This window comes from Carex rostrata, chromosome 8, assembly GCF_964058835.1.
Source record: "Carex rostrata chromosome 8, lpCarRost1.2, whole genome shotgun sequence".
NCBI lineage: Eukaryota > Viridiplantae > Streptophyta > Magnoliopsida > Poales > Cyperaceae > Carex > Carex rostrata.
The window spans coordinates 12,419,275-12,437,705 of NC_135925.1; the positions used below are offsets into that span (position 1 = coordinate 12,419,275).

General features: G+C 34.3%; 3 protein-coding genes across 4 annotated transcripts; 2 read left to right on the forward strand and 1 right to left on the reverse strand.

Moving 5' to 3' along the window:
* The first annotated feature begins 704 nt into the window (after positions 1-704).
* On the forward strand, positions 705-1,957 carry LOC144558552 (uncharacterized). The gene is made up of 2 exons (XM_078307396.1): positions 705-821; positions 1,319-1,957. The coding sequence occupies exons 1-2, from the start codon at positions 705-707 to the stop codon at positions 1,955-1,957; spliced, it is 756 nt and encodes a 251-aa protein (XP_078163522.1).
* A 2,667-nt stretch (positions 1,958-4,624) lies between these two features.
* LOC144558464 (NHL domain-containing protein) lies at positions 4,625-7,259 on the reverse strand. Of its 2 annotated transcripts, none has more exons than XM_078307305.1 (5): positions 7,131-7,259; positions 6,656-7,021; positions 5,936-6,139; positions 5,699-5,793; positions 4,625-5,300 (listed from the first exon to the last, which is right to left on the reverse strand). In XM_078307305.1, the coding sequence occupies exons 1-5, from the start codon at positions 7,183-7,185 to the stop codon at positions 5,190-5,192; spliced, it is 831 nt and encodes a 276-aa protein (XP_078163431.1). In that variant the 5' UTR covers positions 7,186-7,259; the 3' UTR covers positions 4,625-5,189. The 2 variants fall into 2 exon arrangements, with proteins under 2 accessions (XP_078163431.1, XP_078163430.1); XM_078307304.1 differs by having other exon boundaries at positions 4,625-5,296; positions 7,131-7,251.
* A 2,130-nt stretch (positions 7,260-9,389) lies between these two features.
* LOC144557709 (AP-1 complex subunit gamma-2-like) lies at positions 9,390-16,096 on the forward strand. The gene is made up of 19 exons (XM_078306266.1): positions 9,390-9,800; positions 10,253-10,555; positions 11,044-11,185; positions 11,501-11,674; positions 11,784-11,963; positions 12,076-12,230; positions 12,308-12,398; positions 12,488-12,651; positions 12,740-12,794; positions 12,989-13,111; positions 13,215-13,310; positions 13,690-13,817; positions 13,911-14,015; positions 14,262-14,566; positions 14,678-14,794; positions 14,883-14,969; positions 15,065-15,234; positions 15,329-15,433; positions 15,637-16,096. The coding sequence occupies exons 1-19, from the start codon at positions 9,769-9,771 to the stop codon at positions 15,730-15,732; spliced, it is 2,628 nt and encodes an 875-aa protein (XP_078162392.1). The 5' UTR covers positions 9,390-9,768; the 3' UTR covers positions 15,733-16,096.
* Positions 16,097-18,431: the final 2,335 nt, after the last annotated feature.

Consider the following 18,431-nt stretch of genomic DNA (forward strand, 5'->3'; position numbering starts at 1 on the left):
TCTCAAACATTATTACATTCGAGAAACGGTTGAAAATGAAGAAATTCTTATCAAGCATGTGAAAACTAGAGATCAATTAATGGACATCTTCACCAAAGCATTTTCATGTGACAAGTTTGTTTATCCTAGAGAATTATTGGACATGCCAAATAAAAAAACAACAAGGAAGAGTGTTGAAATTAATGTTTTTGATATAATGTTTATTTTGAATTAGCATTTGTCTATTTGAGATGTAATATGACAAAATAGCGGACTCTTGATTAATATAACTATTGTTCTATATTTAGGAGTGTTTAGATGGGTTATAGAAGTAATATTGATGTCATAAATAGCCTATGTAAGATCTAGTGCGAAAATTAGTTTATATGTAAACAAAACAATGAATTAATTAATTATTAATGAATGAGAGAAGTTTTTAGGAATTTTCAGCCGCCATTCTTTCAACACAGAGATTATAAATAGGCCAATACTAAAACCATAACCCTGTGCACTCTTCTTCTCCTCCACATCCTTTTGCTTTCCATCTTCTCATCATTCTCCGATCCCTACTCTTTGATCCCAAGGTAGATTCTGGAGCAATTAATGGTTTATGCGAAATAATTTTGTATGCTACATATTCATGTTTAACAAGTATTTTTGTCTCTTTTTTTCTTTGAAATAGATGAATCCGGATGATGTCACGATCAATTCCGAACCTTCCATAGATGAAGGCGAGGATACTGATCAGAGAGATGCTTGATATGGATCATCTTTATTTCGTCAACAACAAGGATATTCTGAAGTGCACATGTGGATATTTACTCCAGCCACCTGTAAAGCAGGTAGGCATTTATGCTTTAATATTTTCTCTAGTTTTCAATTAGTTCCTAGTAACAAAATTGGAATATTTAAATTAAAAGAACTGTTGTATATGTACCAGTACGGATCTATAACTGATTCATACAACTAGCTAGTTACCTCATCTCTATTGGTAAAACATTTTAATTATATTTCCCTTCGTTTCTCGGTTTTATTCACAAAAACTGAATAGCCCAGATGTTAACTAATGCATACGAGGGATATAATCACGCCACATTATTAATACCAGGTTTATTATTAATGATTTGTCATATTTCAGGCTATTGGTACAATGTTTTTTTTTTTCATGATGTCAATTCAATTTGAAAAATTGAAAGGTGCATATTGAAGGAATACATTTACAGATTTTATTCCAAAGGGATATTAATCCAAGTGCGCTATTTTTATAATTTTGATAACTAGCAACATTTTGTTTGTTTCTTAATACCTAATTATATATGTTGTTATTTAAACACTTCAGTGTGCTGCTGGACACATGTTTTGCTCAGACTGTCATCAAGGTCTCACTGTTTGTGTGTCATGTATGAATAAACTTTTCTTGATACCAAAGGTGGATGCTATTTTGAATGCAATTCTTGATATTTGTCCGTATCAGTCCCTGGGTTGTGACGTTCAATTTCCCTTCTATGAAATGAGAAAGCACATCGCTAGCTGCCCACATGCTTATTTAACATGCCCAATGCCAAACTGTGACCAAGTTCCGCAAGTAAAGAGTCACTTGGCACAACACCTGGCCACTGAGCATTCTGACTTCATAACCATGTTCAAGTTCGGGACCCAGTTTCTGTTCGCTTTTCAGATGGACAGTCAGACCAAAGTTTTTATTGAAATTGAGTCAAACCATATTTTTGTTATTCGTTATGTTGCTCGTCATGATGCTACACATTTTAAATTCTTCTCAGTTTCTCTTGGTGATGATTTGTGTCTGAAGTACACCATTCTTGATAGAATTGGTGTATGCCCTCTGATTGTTACTTCAACAATACCTACCACAGCCTTTAATGAAATGGAAGGTGCGATAGCTGCGAAAGGCCTATCACACCAATATAGGGATGATCAGTCCGTCCTGAATTGCAATTTCCTTGTGCAGTTAGCTTAGTTTAAGGTGGTTTCTAATCACCCCTCGTGACGCCTCGTCTCATCTCTGGTATGTAGCTGTCACATTTCATATTAGTTATTTTGTTATGTTGTTTATATATGTTTCTGTTTTTTTCTTTTTGCCCAATAATCTTGCTTCACAATAGAATGGTTGAGGCTCTTTTTAATTTCACCCTTCAAAAGTGAGAGAGATGTACAAACCAGTACTTTTATATTTTTTTTTACTCAAATCACTTGGACAGATGGCTTTTAAGTAGATTTGTGCTGTCTGTTTCAATTTACAACTTGTTTTCTCTTTATGTGGCACAATTACTAGCAGGTGTTAGGGCAGTAAAAAAACAGGACGGGGTTCCGGTACCAATGGAAGAGGCGAAGGCTAAGTTTGGAGGAGAGTTGAGTGCCTTTCCTTTCCTTTTTTTTTTTTTTTTTTTTCTTTTTTTTTTTTCTTTTATAGTTTATCAAACTGTTTGTTTCATATCAATGTCAGTTTTTGTGGTTGATATTTTAAATGTAGTTGAAATAGTTGGCTTTATTTTAATACGATAGACATTTAGAAATCCTTTGATATCGGGGTGTGATATCAGTTACGAAATTTAGTTTCTAAGATAACCTCTATTGCACAATCTATTTTTATTTCCTTTTATCTTTTAGTTCTTTTTTTTTTTCCTGTGACAAATTTTTGGCATGTCTAGTTCTTTGTAATAACTGGAACATTGGTATTACAAAAGCTTTAATGTTGCAGTTGAGTACCTTAACATAACCTATTTACTGATATTGAGGAAACATGTTCAGTCTGTTATGTGGTGACCCTTGGGCTAATCCGTTGCGTGTCATGTGCTCGATAGAACGTCAAATAATACAAGACTAGTTAATTTCTGAAATTGTTTGTGTCTTCCACTTATGTTTTGATGGTTGCACGTAATCATTATGCTGGCTGCATGCATTCCTCGTATACTGCAAGGAAAAGATGAATTTTGAACACAATTGTTATTTGAGGGGTACCTAAAGTGATAATCATAGGTCTTGAATAGGAAAATTAGTAGTCAAACTGTGATGAAACACAAAAATCATGTCATATGGTGACTTTCTGATTTCAAATTGAAGCAAACTTCAATTGTATTTCTTCTGTCAAATTTTCAAATTTGTTATTGTAGGAATAACCAATCTTTCAGCCTGATGTTCTTGTATCAACTCCTGGTGAACTCTTAAATTAAGCCTACAAATTGCACAAGGTCCCTATACCTATCGTTGATTTATGGTAAAAAAAAGTATTAAGCCTACTAATCCTTGATATCCCTGTAAGCATTTTTCATTACCCAATTGTAATTTGTGAAGCAAACTGTATAGTTAGAGCGAGAGAAGCATCGGATTTTATAGAAGAAATTATCCTTGATTTTATTGTAATAATGTTCTTCTCGAATCTGACCAAACTCTAACACTTCCGGCCTTCTTTTTATGCTGTGCAGATTGATTCTTTTGCTGCTGTATCAGTAACAATTAGATCTTTTAAATGAGACGGTGATTTTTATTAATACCCTAAAAAAAAAAGTTTTTACAAAATTGCCCCCAACTTTGTTTTTTTTTTAAATTGCCCCAACCGCCAGGCTTATAGGCGGCCCACAATCCTAGCAGACTGCCTGGGGACCGGGCAGTCCAATATATATATATATATTTTGTTTTTTTGCCCTATAAAAATCCCGTTTCGCTCTCCTCCCTCTCAAACCCACGAGAATTCAAGGAGAGAAATCTCTGAAGAGAAAGAAAGAGAAGGCGATTTCAGAGGCGAAAAAGGGCGAATTCTAAGGTGATTTCGGATAATTTTTTTAATTAATTATTATCTTAGTTTATTATTTGAAATCATAGGTCTTACCATGTCCATTTCACATAAAGAAAAACATGAAATTATTAACAATTTCTAGACTGGTAAAGCCCTCATGAGAATGCGAATGCAACGTATGTATTCACCTGAAAATTACGATGGATTCCTGAGCACTGTTGATCCGTCAATTAGAAAAATAGTTGAGGAGAATCCTCCAAGTGGGTGGGCAGACAAGAAACCACCAACTGAATGAGGACATTGTCTTTTATGTTAGGTGAAGGGGCATATGGTGGATATGTTTTTTTGTTTTAATTGTGGCATAGTTATTCACCCTAACTGCATGGACAAGAATGTAGATCCAGTGAAGGGGTGGAAGGGATGAAGGCATGGTTTTTTTTTTTTTTGGCGGACGGATTGAAGCAGAGACAAAGGGAGAGAGACGGATCACGAGACGAATCACGAGGGTTTAAGGGGTCCCTAGTGGACTGTCTGGCCCCTAGGCGGTCAAGTATCTAGTGGACCGCCCCTATCTCAGATAGTCCGCTAGGATTGTGGGCTACCCGTAGACCTGGCGGTTGGGGCAATTTAAAAAAAAAAAAAAAAAACCAAAGTTGGGGACAGTTTTGTAAAAACCTTTTTTTTAGGGTATTAATAAAAATCACCAATGAGATCATCTGTTAAATTTTTATTTTTACTGACAACTTTATAGTGGTGTAATTGGTGGTTATATGAAAATTTCTGCATGATCACCTTCCTAGTCCTCAGTATTCCATAAACTCATTCTAGTGCAGTATTGATATAAAATTGAGAGTCAATGAAACAATATCAAACTCGCCAACTCGGAAAATATATAGGTATGCAGCTCAGCAAGAAAAATTTACAATAGATAATATTAAACATTAGTTCCCGTATTCTTATACATAGCACAATATCAGGAGATATGACATCCTGTAGTTAAAAGATCACCACAACTACTAAAACAAACTAAACTGTACTCAGTGCCTTTCAAGTCTCAACTGTATTACGCCTCCTAACGAGGCTTGAACCAGACTTTTTAGATTGCTCCAACACATCCTGCTGTTTGGTTTGGCATGAAAAATCTGACAGGTGAGTCAGAATCATTTCATCCAACCTATTCTTCCCAGTCCCACTATCTCCTATATAAGCATCTATTATCTCCCCTTGTTTACAGAAACCATTACTAACACCAGTATCCAAACACATCAAATCTTTCACACTGTCATTCTTCTTGGAAGAATTAGGATCAGGTGCCACATCTAGATCCATCAAAGAAACAGATCCACTCTCATTAGGGTTACCTGCTACAAGTTGAGGCCTAAAGGTACGGATTATTACAGACATATAGCAAATACTTAACTGAATCAGCTTAACTAAACAGATATATGCTGCAGTGTTAGCAATTGCGTTTCTTGCGCCTGAGAAGTTCATCAGTGTTGCTCTCCCCTGATTGGTTTGGTACTGCTTCTGTATCATGTTGAGATGACGGTTGGCCAGGAGTCCCTGCCTAAATACATTTAAAAAACACCTTAGTGCAATTCACGAACATATAAGTGCAAAATTAGACTTTTCTTTAATAAATCAAAACAATAAGGTTTATCCTATTTTCTAAAGGTAAATACCAGTTTTCACACACATCCCTCTAACCAAATCGGAGTCCTAAATGCCCTTCAATGTACATCACTACCAAAAATACATTGGATAACCAACTGGCAAATACGACACGAGGTAAAGTTATTGCCAAAAATATAACAAGGTCATCCTGGCCATCACACAAATTATATTACAAGACTTGAATCTTGTAGTCTTTCCGAAGGGTAAGTTCAACTGGTTATGCCCTTTACAGCAACCCCAATTTGTGTTTATAATAATTCCAATTGAAAAAAAAAAAAAAATCCTGCTTACCCGAAAGTTTACGAAGGGACGAACAACAAATCCAAGTAAGGATCCTAGCAGGAGAGATGCAATTGCAATCACGGTTATCAAGGCAGCTTTCAACCCTTGATAGAGAAAAGACAATTGATTAGTACTGATGTAACAATGTCAGAGGACAGAGGGTGAATCCACTGGAAAGACCCAAATGTGATAATGTCGTTTCTAGTTTTTAGTGTAACAATCTATTGAATAAGAAATAAAGGATACCTGACTGGGGGTTTTCACGTGCACAATCTTTCGAATTTAAATTTATTTGTCGGATCAGTCTATCTCCCCGATCAACTACTAACAATGCACATTTTTTGTGCATGTACACCAACTCAAAATCGTTTGAAAAGGATGCGTTTTGAGCAGGCCCATCAGTTTTTCCAATTTTCCTCGAGTACCCTCCAGCAATTGTGGTTGTAAATCCTAAAAGAGAACAAAAGATATGCCTTGTAAATATGTTAAGATACTTCATTATTAAAATGGATACAGTTCATTTAGTCTAAATATGTTAAGACACTATTATTTTTTCTATGATCAGAAGAAAAGTTACATTCATCGAGCTTCAAATATCTGGTACATAAGACTAGTATATAGTAACTACTTGTCCAGTATATATATGCTGGTAACAAGAGAATGCTGCACATCAGCAATGATCTTTTTTATCAGGTTTCAGCAAAAGCTTTGTCATGCAATAATCAGGTAGTGTGAAGTACATATGCATGTACAGGATCGACCCCTTTTCCTTTGTTTAATTGGTTCTTGTGTGCACAGCCGATAGACAATTGAGGCTAAATTGACTTAGATTGGAGCACAATTGCCAAATCAATGATTGATTGAGTATGAATTGAACATTTTAGGAAATCTCTACACCAGTTTCATATGAATTCAACTAAGATATACTCTAACAATGAAATCTCAGAATATATTAAAAAAAGTTACCTGATCGATTGATCTTTCTAATAACATAGTTCATTCGATCAGCCACGTATACATTACCAGCCTCATCAACTGCGAAGCTCTTAGGCTTGTTAAAGCTCGAAACTTTGGCATCACCATCCACAAACTCTGCCTTACCATTTCCAGAGAGGTGCTTGATCTCCGCCTCTTTGTCCTCCGATGAAGGAAAAGAGAGAGTATAGAAGGTCGAACCTGTGGAGTCCAGGAGAAGCAGGTCTTGAGAAGAGAGTAAAGGAACAATCGTGTAGGGGTAGACCTGGTTGGCAGGAGGAGAAGAGAATTTGTTGAAATCTATGACCGTAGAAACTGTGTATCCTTCCTCCAATACCAGCTTTGATGTTGATGAGGCTAAAAAAATGATAGATCGATTAATGTAAACGAGTTTTTAGTAATAGTATCTGAAATCTGAATGCTTTGCAGTTGTATTCAATGTTAAACTTTTACCCTTCTATGATACCTGGGTTGATAGCCAGAGCAGCGATAAGCAAAGAGCCGAGTAGCAGAGACGCCATTACGATGGGGAAAGTTCGCTCTAGGAGTGAAGGGTTTCTGGGTTTTTACTTTTTAAAGTATTTCGATCATCTCAGACGATAATGACCGAGCATTATGCTTCCTTTAATTATACGCGAAGATGAAATACTTTCTGTGGCCAATCACCCTGTAGTCAGGCATGTAGAAGCAATGGAAAAACAGTGGGAAGGGTTCTAAATATGTGATGTGTTGTTACTTAATTTATGGAATTTTTTTTAGAAACCATAAATAAAAAAAATATATTTAACCAAACCAACTTGATTGCTTTATTTTTTACAAAAATTATAAGAACCGAGATGTCATTTCAGTCCCAATTGTTTTAACATATTTTGAGAAAAAAATACATTGAAAAATATCTGGAACCAAATTGCCATTTAGGTCAAAAAAAATAAAAAATTTTGGACCAAAATGACATTTCATTTATTATGATTTTTGTAAAAAAAAAAAAGTAATCATGTTGGTTTCATAAAAATCTTTTTTTTTTAATTATGGTTTATAAAAAAAATTCTGAGTTATGTGTCGTGCAGTGATTAATTACTCTATAATTTGCTATAACAAAGTTAGATTTATACGTATCGTATTGTGCCGTAATTAAATTTGGAAAGATGATCACAACACATTAGTCACGCCGTGTCTATTTTTTTTCCTCATAATTTTAGTTTATTCAAGATTCACAATTCATCAAGTTCTAATGATTTTAATTACATGTAACTCGCGTGACTATGTGATTTATTATGACTAAATTTTGGAATGATATGTTGTATCAAAATATGATCACATCACGCAATTCACAGCACGTGAGCAACACACATGCTGTACCATAACGTATCTGATTACGCTGTGATTTTTTCAGATCTCTAGCAAACATATTCTCCAATAATATATTTTCTGTCCTCTGTCTTAGCCATTTATCTATATCAACAGCTTAAATAAAAAGACCTCTTATAAATTGAATTCTCTTTTTATTTATCGAAATTGCACCCGTAGATGTTATAGAGCCTCAAAAAATGTTGTAAAATGCTGAAAAAACAGAAAATGACTATTCAACCCTTCCTATGTTGAAATAAAAATGGGTGATTGATATATGCAAGGGTAGCCGTGAAAAATAATATTGAAATTATCAATTATGTGAATTCAATTTAATGGCTAATTGTTGTTTTTTTTTTTGTTTTTTTTGCCATTTCATCACAATGACTATTTTGTAAACATCGCTCATATCTATTATTTCATTCATCCAAAATTAATCAAATATCAATTTTCTCAAGCAAACCAGGCTCTGAAAATCTGCCTTTATATTCTCATATCTCAATCACCCATTTTTATTTCCTATTGTAATTCCATTCATATAAATATCGATATTTTTTGGAGGAATTTACAAGTTGGATCTCCAAAAGTAGGTATGAATTTTCTTTGTTGTTATAACATATCGAAAATTTTTATGCTTATTTTCTTGCAAATTCTGCTTAGTTGACTAGTTTTTTTACTTAAATTTTAAAAAGTAAAAAAAAGTTATAAATGTCTAATTTTTTTAAACTGAATATAATGTCTAAATTAGTTTAAGGAAATTAGTAAGTTTTAAAGTTGTCATATTTATTAGTTTGTTTGATATTGATCAAATCAAATTATATAATACAATGTATAAATCAATTTTATCATAACTTATTAATCAAATAAAATTTATAAAATATTATGATAATAAAATATAGTTAAATATAAAAATATGATTTTATATTGAATTAATTATTTTATAAATAACGCGTATGAAATAACTCTTAATCATATTTTAATATTGTAGACCAACAAATTTTCTGTTTTTTCAAGCAGAGAGACAAAAAAAAAAAATCGGTCAGGTCCCGTGGTTCAATTTTTTTTATAAACCATAATTAAAAAAAATTATGAAACCAACATGATTATTTTTTTTTTACAAAAATCATAAGAGCCGAAATGCCATTTCGGTTCGGAATTTTTTTTTTGGGATCAAAATGGTAATTCTGTCTAAGATATTTTTACAATTTTTCAACATATTTTTTTTTCTTAAAATCTGTGAAAACGACTTGGACCGAATTGTCATTTTGATTCAAAAAAAAAAGAAAAAAAATGAACCGAAATGACATTAAAGTCCTTATAGTTTCTGTAAAAAAAAAAAAAAAAATGGCTTGGTTTGAACTATGGTTTCTAAAAAAATTCCCCGTCGTTACTCGTTAGTGGGAACGATCGAATATGTCGCAGACTTACTGCTGATATTATAAGCAGAAAAAAGAAAGAAAAAAAACTAACAGAGTTATAAAATGGAATTAGTGAATAACACCTGGATCTACTGCTGTTAATCAATTTGTTAAAATTTATTAAAAGACACAAGGAAAAAGGAGGAGGGGCTACTAGCAAATCAGCGCCCCGCTCAGATCCATTCAGTCTCGCTGCTTCTCTCTCGTCTCTCTCTCAGATCCCTCGATCCCCTCATTTGATCTCCTTTTTTTTCCTCTCTTACCTCGGATCTCTCCGCTCGCTCTGATCGGATCAAGAACTCGGTGGAATTTTAGAAGAGTTTCACCGTGAATTTAGCCATGAATCCCTTCTCGTCGGGTACCCGGCTCAGGTAAGATTTAGTTGATTTATTCCTTTTTTTTTTCTTCGTCAATCGGATAAGATATCAGTTTCTTGTATTTGAATTAACCCGAGCTCTGCCATCTGAATCCAAGATGTGCTGAATCCGTGCTCATACGGACAGGTCCCTAATCGTAGACTCGCCAGAAACGGTTTTCTCACTAATTGTCCTGTCAGGCTAGCTACTTGTTGAATTAACAACTTCTCAGGTTGTCAACTGTTAGGTCTCTTAACAGCGACCAGTGCATAGATGGTTTATTTGGTCTAAACATGGTAATGAAGCACGTGATATGCCATGGCATGAGTCCAACTTAGAATTTACAACTCTCAATCAATCTCATCTTCACTCTGTAGTGGATACTTCCCAAAAATTTTAGAAAATCTCTTTAATACTGAAAATATGCTTTCTGCTGGCACTACATGACACTTAAAATTAAACTGTAGGGACATGATCCGATCTATACGAGCATGCAAAACAGCGGCAGAAGAGCGTGCGGTTGTTAGAAAAGAATGTGCTGCTATTCGTGCAGCAATTAGCGAGAATGACCAGGATTACAGACATAGAAACCTGGCGAAGCTAATGTTTATTCACATGCTGGGATATCCAACCCATTTTGGCCAGATGGAATGCCTCAAATTAATTGCAGCATCAGGTTTTCCTGAGAAGAGAATTGGGTATCTGGGGTTGATGTTGCTTCTAGACGAGAGACAAGAAGTTCTCATGCTGGTTACAAACTCTTTGAAGCAGTATCCTTTTGTTTGTGGAATTAAAATTTAGATATATGATTATATTATACTAAGGCATTGCATGGTTGAGAAGTAGAAACTGAGAATTCCAATCCAAATTTGGAGAACAATTCATTTATGTTTAGTTGTTTAATGTAATTACCTGGAACAACCTGATTAGAGATAAGGGCTGGCAAATTCTAGGCCTTAAGATGGTTCTCGTCATACTAGAGAAGGTTTGACAACTGATAATGTGTTCTCTTTTATTGTCAAATCTTAGGTTCTTTTTTTCTTCTTTTTGCCAGTAGCAAGGTTAATAGTAGGTCCTATTCTTACATGGTTGTACTGTGGCCAAACATGTCATACTTGGTCTTGTTGAATCCCTTCTAACCGAGATTTAAAATGCTTAGAATGCACTAGTGTCCATTGCTCGAGCGAATTTTGGATGGTGTAGTCTTTGTGTGATTTTATTTTTCAAACTTTTGGTAACCTTGATGCAAGATGCACAGAGATCTAAACCACTCAAACCAGTACATTGTGGGTCTTGCACTTTGTGCTCTTGGAAACATATGCTCAGCTGAAATGGCACGTGACCTTGCACCTGAAGTCGAAAGGCTACTTAACAGCAGAGATCCCAACATCAAAAAGAAGGTGCGCCTCTTTCCGTCTTTTAAACTGTATACTTCCTATCTTGAATATCATACCAAATTTTTGCCTAGTATTATTCTTAGCTGCTAGTTAATTGTCCAGTTGTTGTTCAATGCATCTCTTATGCCTAAATTGACCTTACAAATACCTATCTCTCACTAAAATACCCTGATATTGGTACCATTTGCTGGTATTTACCAATCTCGATTCATTTACTGTTGCTCATAACAAGACTCAGATGTATCTTAAGGCTGTACTGGCCTGATACATTTGCCTTGTGCCGGCTACTAAAGGGACTTATCTACATTTTGGTTTTAGGCTGCTCTGTGCTCTATTCGCATTATCAGAAAAGTGCCAGATTTGTCAGAGAATTTCATGTACCCGGCAGCTTCTTTGCTCAAAGAGAAACACCATGGGGTCTTAATATCAGGTGTTCAGCTCTGTATTGAACTGTGCAAGGCCAGCAAAGAATCCCTGGATCATATTCGACGGGTAAACAGTTTTACACATGCATATTCAAGCAATGTTTTAATTTCCTTTTTGACTAAGTCAAAATATTATTGATGCCTTACCGTCTTATTGTCAAATTATACAACTGTAGAACTGCACGGATGTTCTTGTTCGCATACTGAAGGATGTTTCAAACAGTTCATATGCACCTGAGTATGATATAGCCGGTATAACTGACCCCTTTCTTCACATCGGCGTGCTCAGGATCCTGCGCATCTTGGGTCATGGAGATGCCGACTCGAGTGAAGCTATGAATGACATTCTTGCACAGGTATGTTACTGCTCTTCTTTTAGCTTATTTCATCATTTGAACGTTTATAAAATCAGAATAAAGTGAGTATGTATGTATATATATATATATATATATATTTATTTTCTTGTAGGTTGCAACCAAAACAGAGTCAAACAAAAATGCTGGGAATGCCATTTTGTACGAGTGTGTGGAGACGATAATGGGCATAGAAGCCACTAGTGGTCTACGTGTTCTGGCTATTAATATTTTGGGGAGATTCTTGTCAAACCGTGATAATAACATCAGGTGAAATCTATTTTATCTTTATAATTATATTTTAACTGCGCTGATTACTTATCTGTGGCTTCATTTATACATTTCAGATATGTTGCTCTTAACATACTGATGAGGGCGATTTCAGTTGATACACAAGCTGTGCAGAGACACAGAACTACAATTCTGGAATGTGTCAAGGTACTTGCATTATCTATAAATTTCTTGATTTCTTTTGCTTTTGTTAGTAAAAAAGTTACATCTTTTCCACTCACATTTGTCCTTTCCAGGATACGGATGCCTCTATCAGGAAAAGAGCTCTTGAGCTTGTGTTTTTACTGGTTAATGATACTAATGCGAAGCATTTGATTAAAGAACTTATTGACTATCTTCAAGTCAGTGATCCAGATTTCAAGGAAGATTTGACTGCTAAAATTTGTTTGATTGTTGAAAAGTAAGCAATTCTAAAATTATTTCTGAGGATGTATCTTTTTACTGTCTATACTTTTAATTAAGTCGTGCCATTTGGTGATGATATGTAGGTTTTCTCAGGACAAGCTGTGGTATCTGGACCAGATGTTCAAAGTTTTATCATTGGTAGGTGAGAGGGTAATTTCATTGATCGGTCAGAGGTTACTACACCATTGAAAACCAGTACATACTGGTTTTGGACCTGACTATTACAGTTCTTTCTGAATCTTTTGATATGCAAGGTCCTAACCTTTTGAGAAAATTATGGAGTCATACGAAAATGGATAAACGTATTTATTACATATATCTAAATTTTCTAGGCTGGAAATTTTGTGAAAGATGATGTGTGGCATGCCCTTGTAGTTGCTATAAGCAATGCGCCTGACCTTCAAGGCTACTCTGTGAGGTTGTTGTACAGTGCACTGCAAGCTTCCCTTGAACAGGTTTCTAAATATCGAATAATTGAATTCCATTTGTTAGTTTATAAATCATATAATGCTGATATATCTTTATATATATGTTTTGTTAAAATATGATATATATTAGGAAAGCTTAGTGCGAGTAGCTGTCTGGTGCATTGGTGAATATGGAGAAATGCTGGTCAACAATGTTGGTTTCCTTGATTCAGAGGAACCGATGACAGTAAGTTCTTAGTACCTTCTAGCATGTCTCTCTATTACTTTCAAGTTAGTGTTAATCTTTTCCTGAATCAAGTAAACTAGATTGGTGCTGATGTTGCTTATGTTTGGTTATTTGTACAAATTGAAGAGTGAACTTATTGAAAATGGGTTATAACTTTTTTCCTGCATTTGAAAGCTTATCAATCAGGTGTTTTGGGTACTTTGGCATGCTTCTTAGAGTTGTAATGCTGAACTTTTCAGAGTTCAAAAAATTTTAAGTATCAAATATGGCATAAGGTGTTGATTTTGCATTGTTTAGTGAAAACAATAGAAAAGTTAATTGTGTTAAAATATTGTGTAGTATTACAATAGAAACACTTTCTGAGGTTTCAGTTATGCAGGTCACAGAATCTGATGCAATTGATTTGGTTGAGCTTGCGTTGAAGCGCCATACAACTGATACTACAACCAGGGCAATGTGCCTTGTTTCTCTCCTGAAGCTTTCCTCCCGTTTCCCTCCTACCTCAGAGTATGTTAGACTATTCATCTGTTATAGTTAAACAACAGTGGCTGTCGATTCCTTCTTTGAAAAGTTTGTAATGGTTATTTTATTGTTTAATAGGAGGGTAAAAGGAATTGTCATTCAGCACAAGGGAAATGTTGAGCTCGAACTACAACAAAGATCAATTGAATTTTCTTCGATCATACAGAGACATACAGGCATCAAGTCAGTAAAAAGACTTTCTGCCCTGTCAAATATTTACATACAAGTTATAAATGCTGATTCTAATGTGTGGATTGCAGTCTTACTAGTCGTTGGCTGTTTTTTTTTTCTTTGGTTTTCCTTTGATTTGTCTTCTGTTTTAACTGCAAGTTGAGGTTTATTGAGGGTCATTTATGCTGAATTGCATAATAATAAGTGAAGGGTAATGGGGACTTAATTTAAACTTATTTTAAATTTTATACATGCCAGATCTACATTGCTAGAGCGGATGCCGGTATTAGATGAAGCCTCCTATCTATCAAAGAGAGCTGGGTCCACAGAAAAAACCTCATCAGGTTATCCCAAATCTACTGCTTCAGGAGATAGCAAAATCACATCTTCTGTGAAGGTGCCTAATGGTGTTGCTAAGCCACCTACTACTGCTGCCATGCCCAATCTTATTGATTTCAGCATTGACGATGCACCAGTGCCTCCTACTAGTACTACTGCATCAGAGCCTCCCAACTTCATGATGGATCTGATTGACATTAATCTGCCAAGTTCACCTCCATCAGGTTCTACTTTGTCTTTTTTCCTTTCTCGTTTCAATGTAATTTTGTTTCATCAAGAAACTTTTGCGCATGCTAATCTTTCTTCTTTTTTCTTTTCTTTTTTGGTATGCTTAGGTGGAGAGCCGGCTCCAGTAATAAACAGAAATATAATAGACGACCTTCTCTCAATTGGAACCTCTCCGGTTGAAAATGGACTGCCTGCATCTAGTTCTTTCCCCACTATTACTAAGAGTTAGTTTTTGTAATGTCTATGTACTTTTCTTACTTGAATACTTTACTGTTTACTAATAAATGTGAAATAATTGGATGTGGTTTGTAGGTACAGTACCAGAAACTAAGTCAGCACCAGTAAGTGATCTGCTGGATGGATTGTCCTTGAGTTTGGATTCAAGCTCGTCTCCTTCAAGTAATTTCTCAGTTTTAACTGCCCTCAACAATTACAAAACACTTAACAGTTGTAAATAAAAAAAATCATCACTCTATACATCTTTGTGAAAACAGGAGAAGAGGAGCATAAATCAATTACAGCATTCCAGAGTGGCAACCTTAAAATCACATTTAGTTTTAGAAAGCAGCCAGAAAAACCGCAAGCCACCTTGATTCATGCCACTTTCACCAATCTCTCGTCTAATGCTTATACCAATTTCATTTTTCAAGCTGCTGTTCCCAAGGTACCTTCCGTTTTTTATGTTTGCCATTGTACCCATCTTTCTCTTCACATGTTATTAGAAGCAATGACATGATCTATCATGTTTTATACCACAGTTCATACAGTTGCACCTGGACCCAGCTAGCAGTAATACTCTTCCAGCCAATGGAAATGGAACTATCACACAGAGCCTCACTCTTACTAATACCCAGCATGGCCAGGTAGCTCTCTCTCTCTCTCTCTCTGTTATATTTTAGTAATTTGATTTTGACAAATAAAAATAGAAGTGACATATATGTCCTGTTGCTTAATTATCTGTTAGCACTCTTTTTCCTCAAGCATCTACCTGTTCTTAGAGGTTTACTATTTATAGAGGAGAGATTTAAGATAACTTATTATTACTAATATTTTTTTTGTGTTAAAGAAACCGCTGGCAATGAGGATAAGGATGTCATACAAAGTGAACAATGAAGAAAAACTGGAACAAGGTCAAGTCAGCAATTTCCCTTCAGGATTGTAGTCATAACTCCCATTCATATATCATTTATTGTTTGCTGCACCTTTGTTCTCTTTAGTTTGAGCCAGGAGTCTGAGTCAAAAGCTTGTTCTCTTCAACTAGTTTTGTCCTCTTTTCCTGATTTTAATTTCACATCCCTGATGGGGATTCGAGACTGTTAGTTGGGATTTTGGGCCATTATTATTTGTTCCCTTATATATATTTTGTATAGTAGTTCAAGAGAGATATGCGACCGTCGGTTTTACTGAAATTGTATTCAATTGTTACTTTCGATTGTTATGCTCTACACAAAAGGTTTGGGGATACTCTTTCAAATAGCAGCCTGTACTTTGTATTTATTTTTCCTTTATTTTTATTTTTTATTTTTATTTTTTATTATGCCATAAGGTTTGTTCTCTCAGGAATCGGGATGTTAGTTTGTTCTGCACAAAAGATTTATAAGCTGGTGACAACTAATCGCAATTTACAAAAGATCCTAGCATTACTAATTTACTACTTGCATGCTCTATTTCCTGGCCTCTGATTATTGCTCTATTTTTTAATAAGTGGGCTTATATGGCTTCTTGATGCAAATGTGAGGCCTTGCAAGCATTTCTTTTTAGTGGGAGGTGGTATCATGGATATCTGAGCAAGCACAACCAACTAGGCTTGTCAGTCTGTTCCGTTTCAACAATGAAAACGGAACACAAGTATCAGTTCCGTTTCAACTAAAATTCTGTGCCATTCTAGCAATCTAGCTGCAGTTAATTTCATCTGAAATGACCAATGTATGGTAATTTGGCGTTTCAGAATCATTTCGTTCTCTGGAGAGAGTAATCGCAAGTGGAATTTCAAACCTGAGATTTTTCATAATTCTACATTCTTACCCCCAAATTTTGTATGCTTTTGTACTAGTACCTTTTATATACAAATAGTTTGATGCAACTTAGCATGTGATAAAATTGAAAAGGAACACGAATTTGCCGACAAATTGCCAAGCAACATGCATTTGACAAGTTTGGTTCTTGGTCATGGCCCAGTGAATCCTCAATTCTTCTTTCTCTATTCTTCCTTTTTGTTAGAATTTGAGATTGAATATTTGAATTGAAAGAGAAATGATTTCATTGATTGATTAATCATTCATTGCTTACAATGATTTACATAGGCTAATTAGCTATTATAATATTTTCTAATTATTTTACTAGCTGTTTGACTTTCCTATTACAGGGAAAATATAATTCAACAAATTTATCCTACTTGATTGGATGTTAATGTGATTGGTATTGTAATATTGATCCTAATAGATTGGAACTAATGTCTAATGTGATTGATATTGCAATCTTGAAAGTGAATATTGATAAGATTGTGTGGGAGGTCCCAGATTTGAAATCCTGATGAGAGAATTTCTTGTGGGTATTAAAAAATTTGAGTTGTTTGACCTTCAATCTTTACTATAAAAAAAGGGTAGTGCTATATTGAGATCTAAATTTACAATTTTCATGGCTAAGAGAATTTTTTCTTCTTTGTGTCAATTTTGCCCTTATATAATACATGAGGAGGGTTCAAATGCCTCCATGTTTTTGTGCCTCCATCATGCCTCCATCTCTCTCTATCATTTTCAAAGTTCAAACAATCGATCCGAACCGCTCAACCTAACCTCCATACTAAAATATGTTTGGAGACCAAATTTTATATTTTTAGGAATTTTTTTACTATTTCTTTAGATAGGTACAAAAATACTGTTTTTAGATGGTTCAGATTTACTGATTTTGTACCTATCTAAAAAAATAGTAAAAAAATTCCTAAAAATATAAAATTTGGTCTCCAAACATATTTTAGTATGGAGGTTAGATTGAGCGGTTCGGATCGACTGTTTGAACTTTGAAAATGATGGAGAGAGATGGAGGCATGATGGAGGCACAAAAACATGGAGGCATTTGAACCCTCCTCATAATACATTCTTTTTAAAACTGAAATAAGATTATGCATTAAGATTAGGAAATAATTTAATGTGTTTAATTTAGAACAACAACATTATTTACTTTTATAGAATGATATTATATACGTACCTTCTCTATGGTTACTTATACTCGTGTGATTTGATTTCACAAGCTAATACAATTACTTATTCAGTAGTTTGCCAATTATTAATTATAATACACAAAGTAACTTATCTGAATCAATATTCATCTATCAACCTTTTTTTTTTTTAAGAACTTACATATGATAATCTTGTATGATATAATATTTTTGTATGTAAAGTTGATATCTTTAAATATAAAAATCATCGCATGACAAACAAAAATAACGAAAAAAATAAATACTATTACAAAATATATTATGTGCTGTTGAAAGTTGCATGTAAATTTTCAATTATCATTAATCTCTTTAAATATGAACAAAAGCAATGGAAATAATTAAGTTTTTTTAAAAAATACTACAAATGCGTATCGCAAATTGAATGTAAATACCGTTGGATTAGATGTTTCATCAAAACATTAACCTTAGAACGTTAGATAATAAGAATCCTGAAAATTATAGATATCAATAATACCCGTATTAACATAAGTTAATTGAAAAATGAAAAATAACTATTCAACTTAAATAAACAATTATAGAACTAAATAAAGCGAGTGTGAGTAAACTATTCAATTTTTTAATAAATTCAGTATATTAATCAACAACGTCAAATAATAATATGAACTCCAAAATTTATTCGTCAA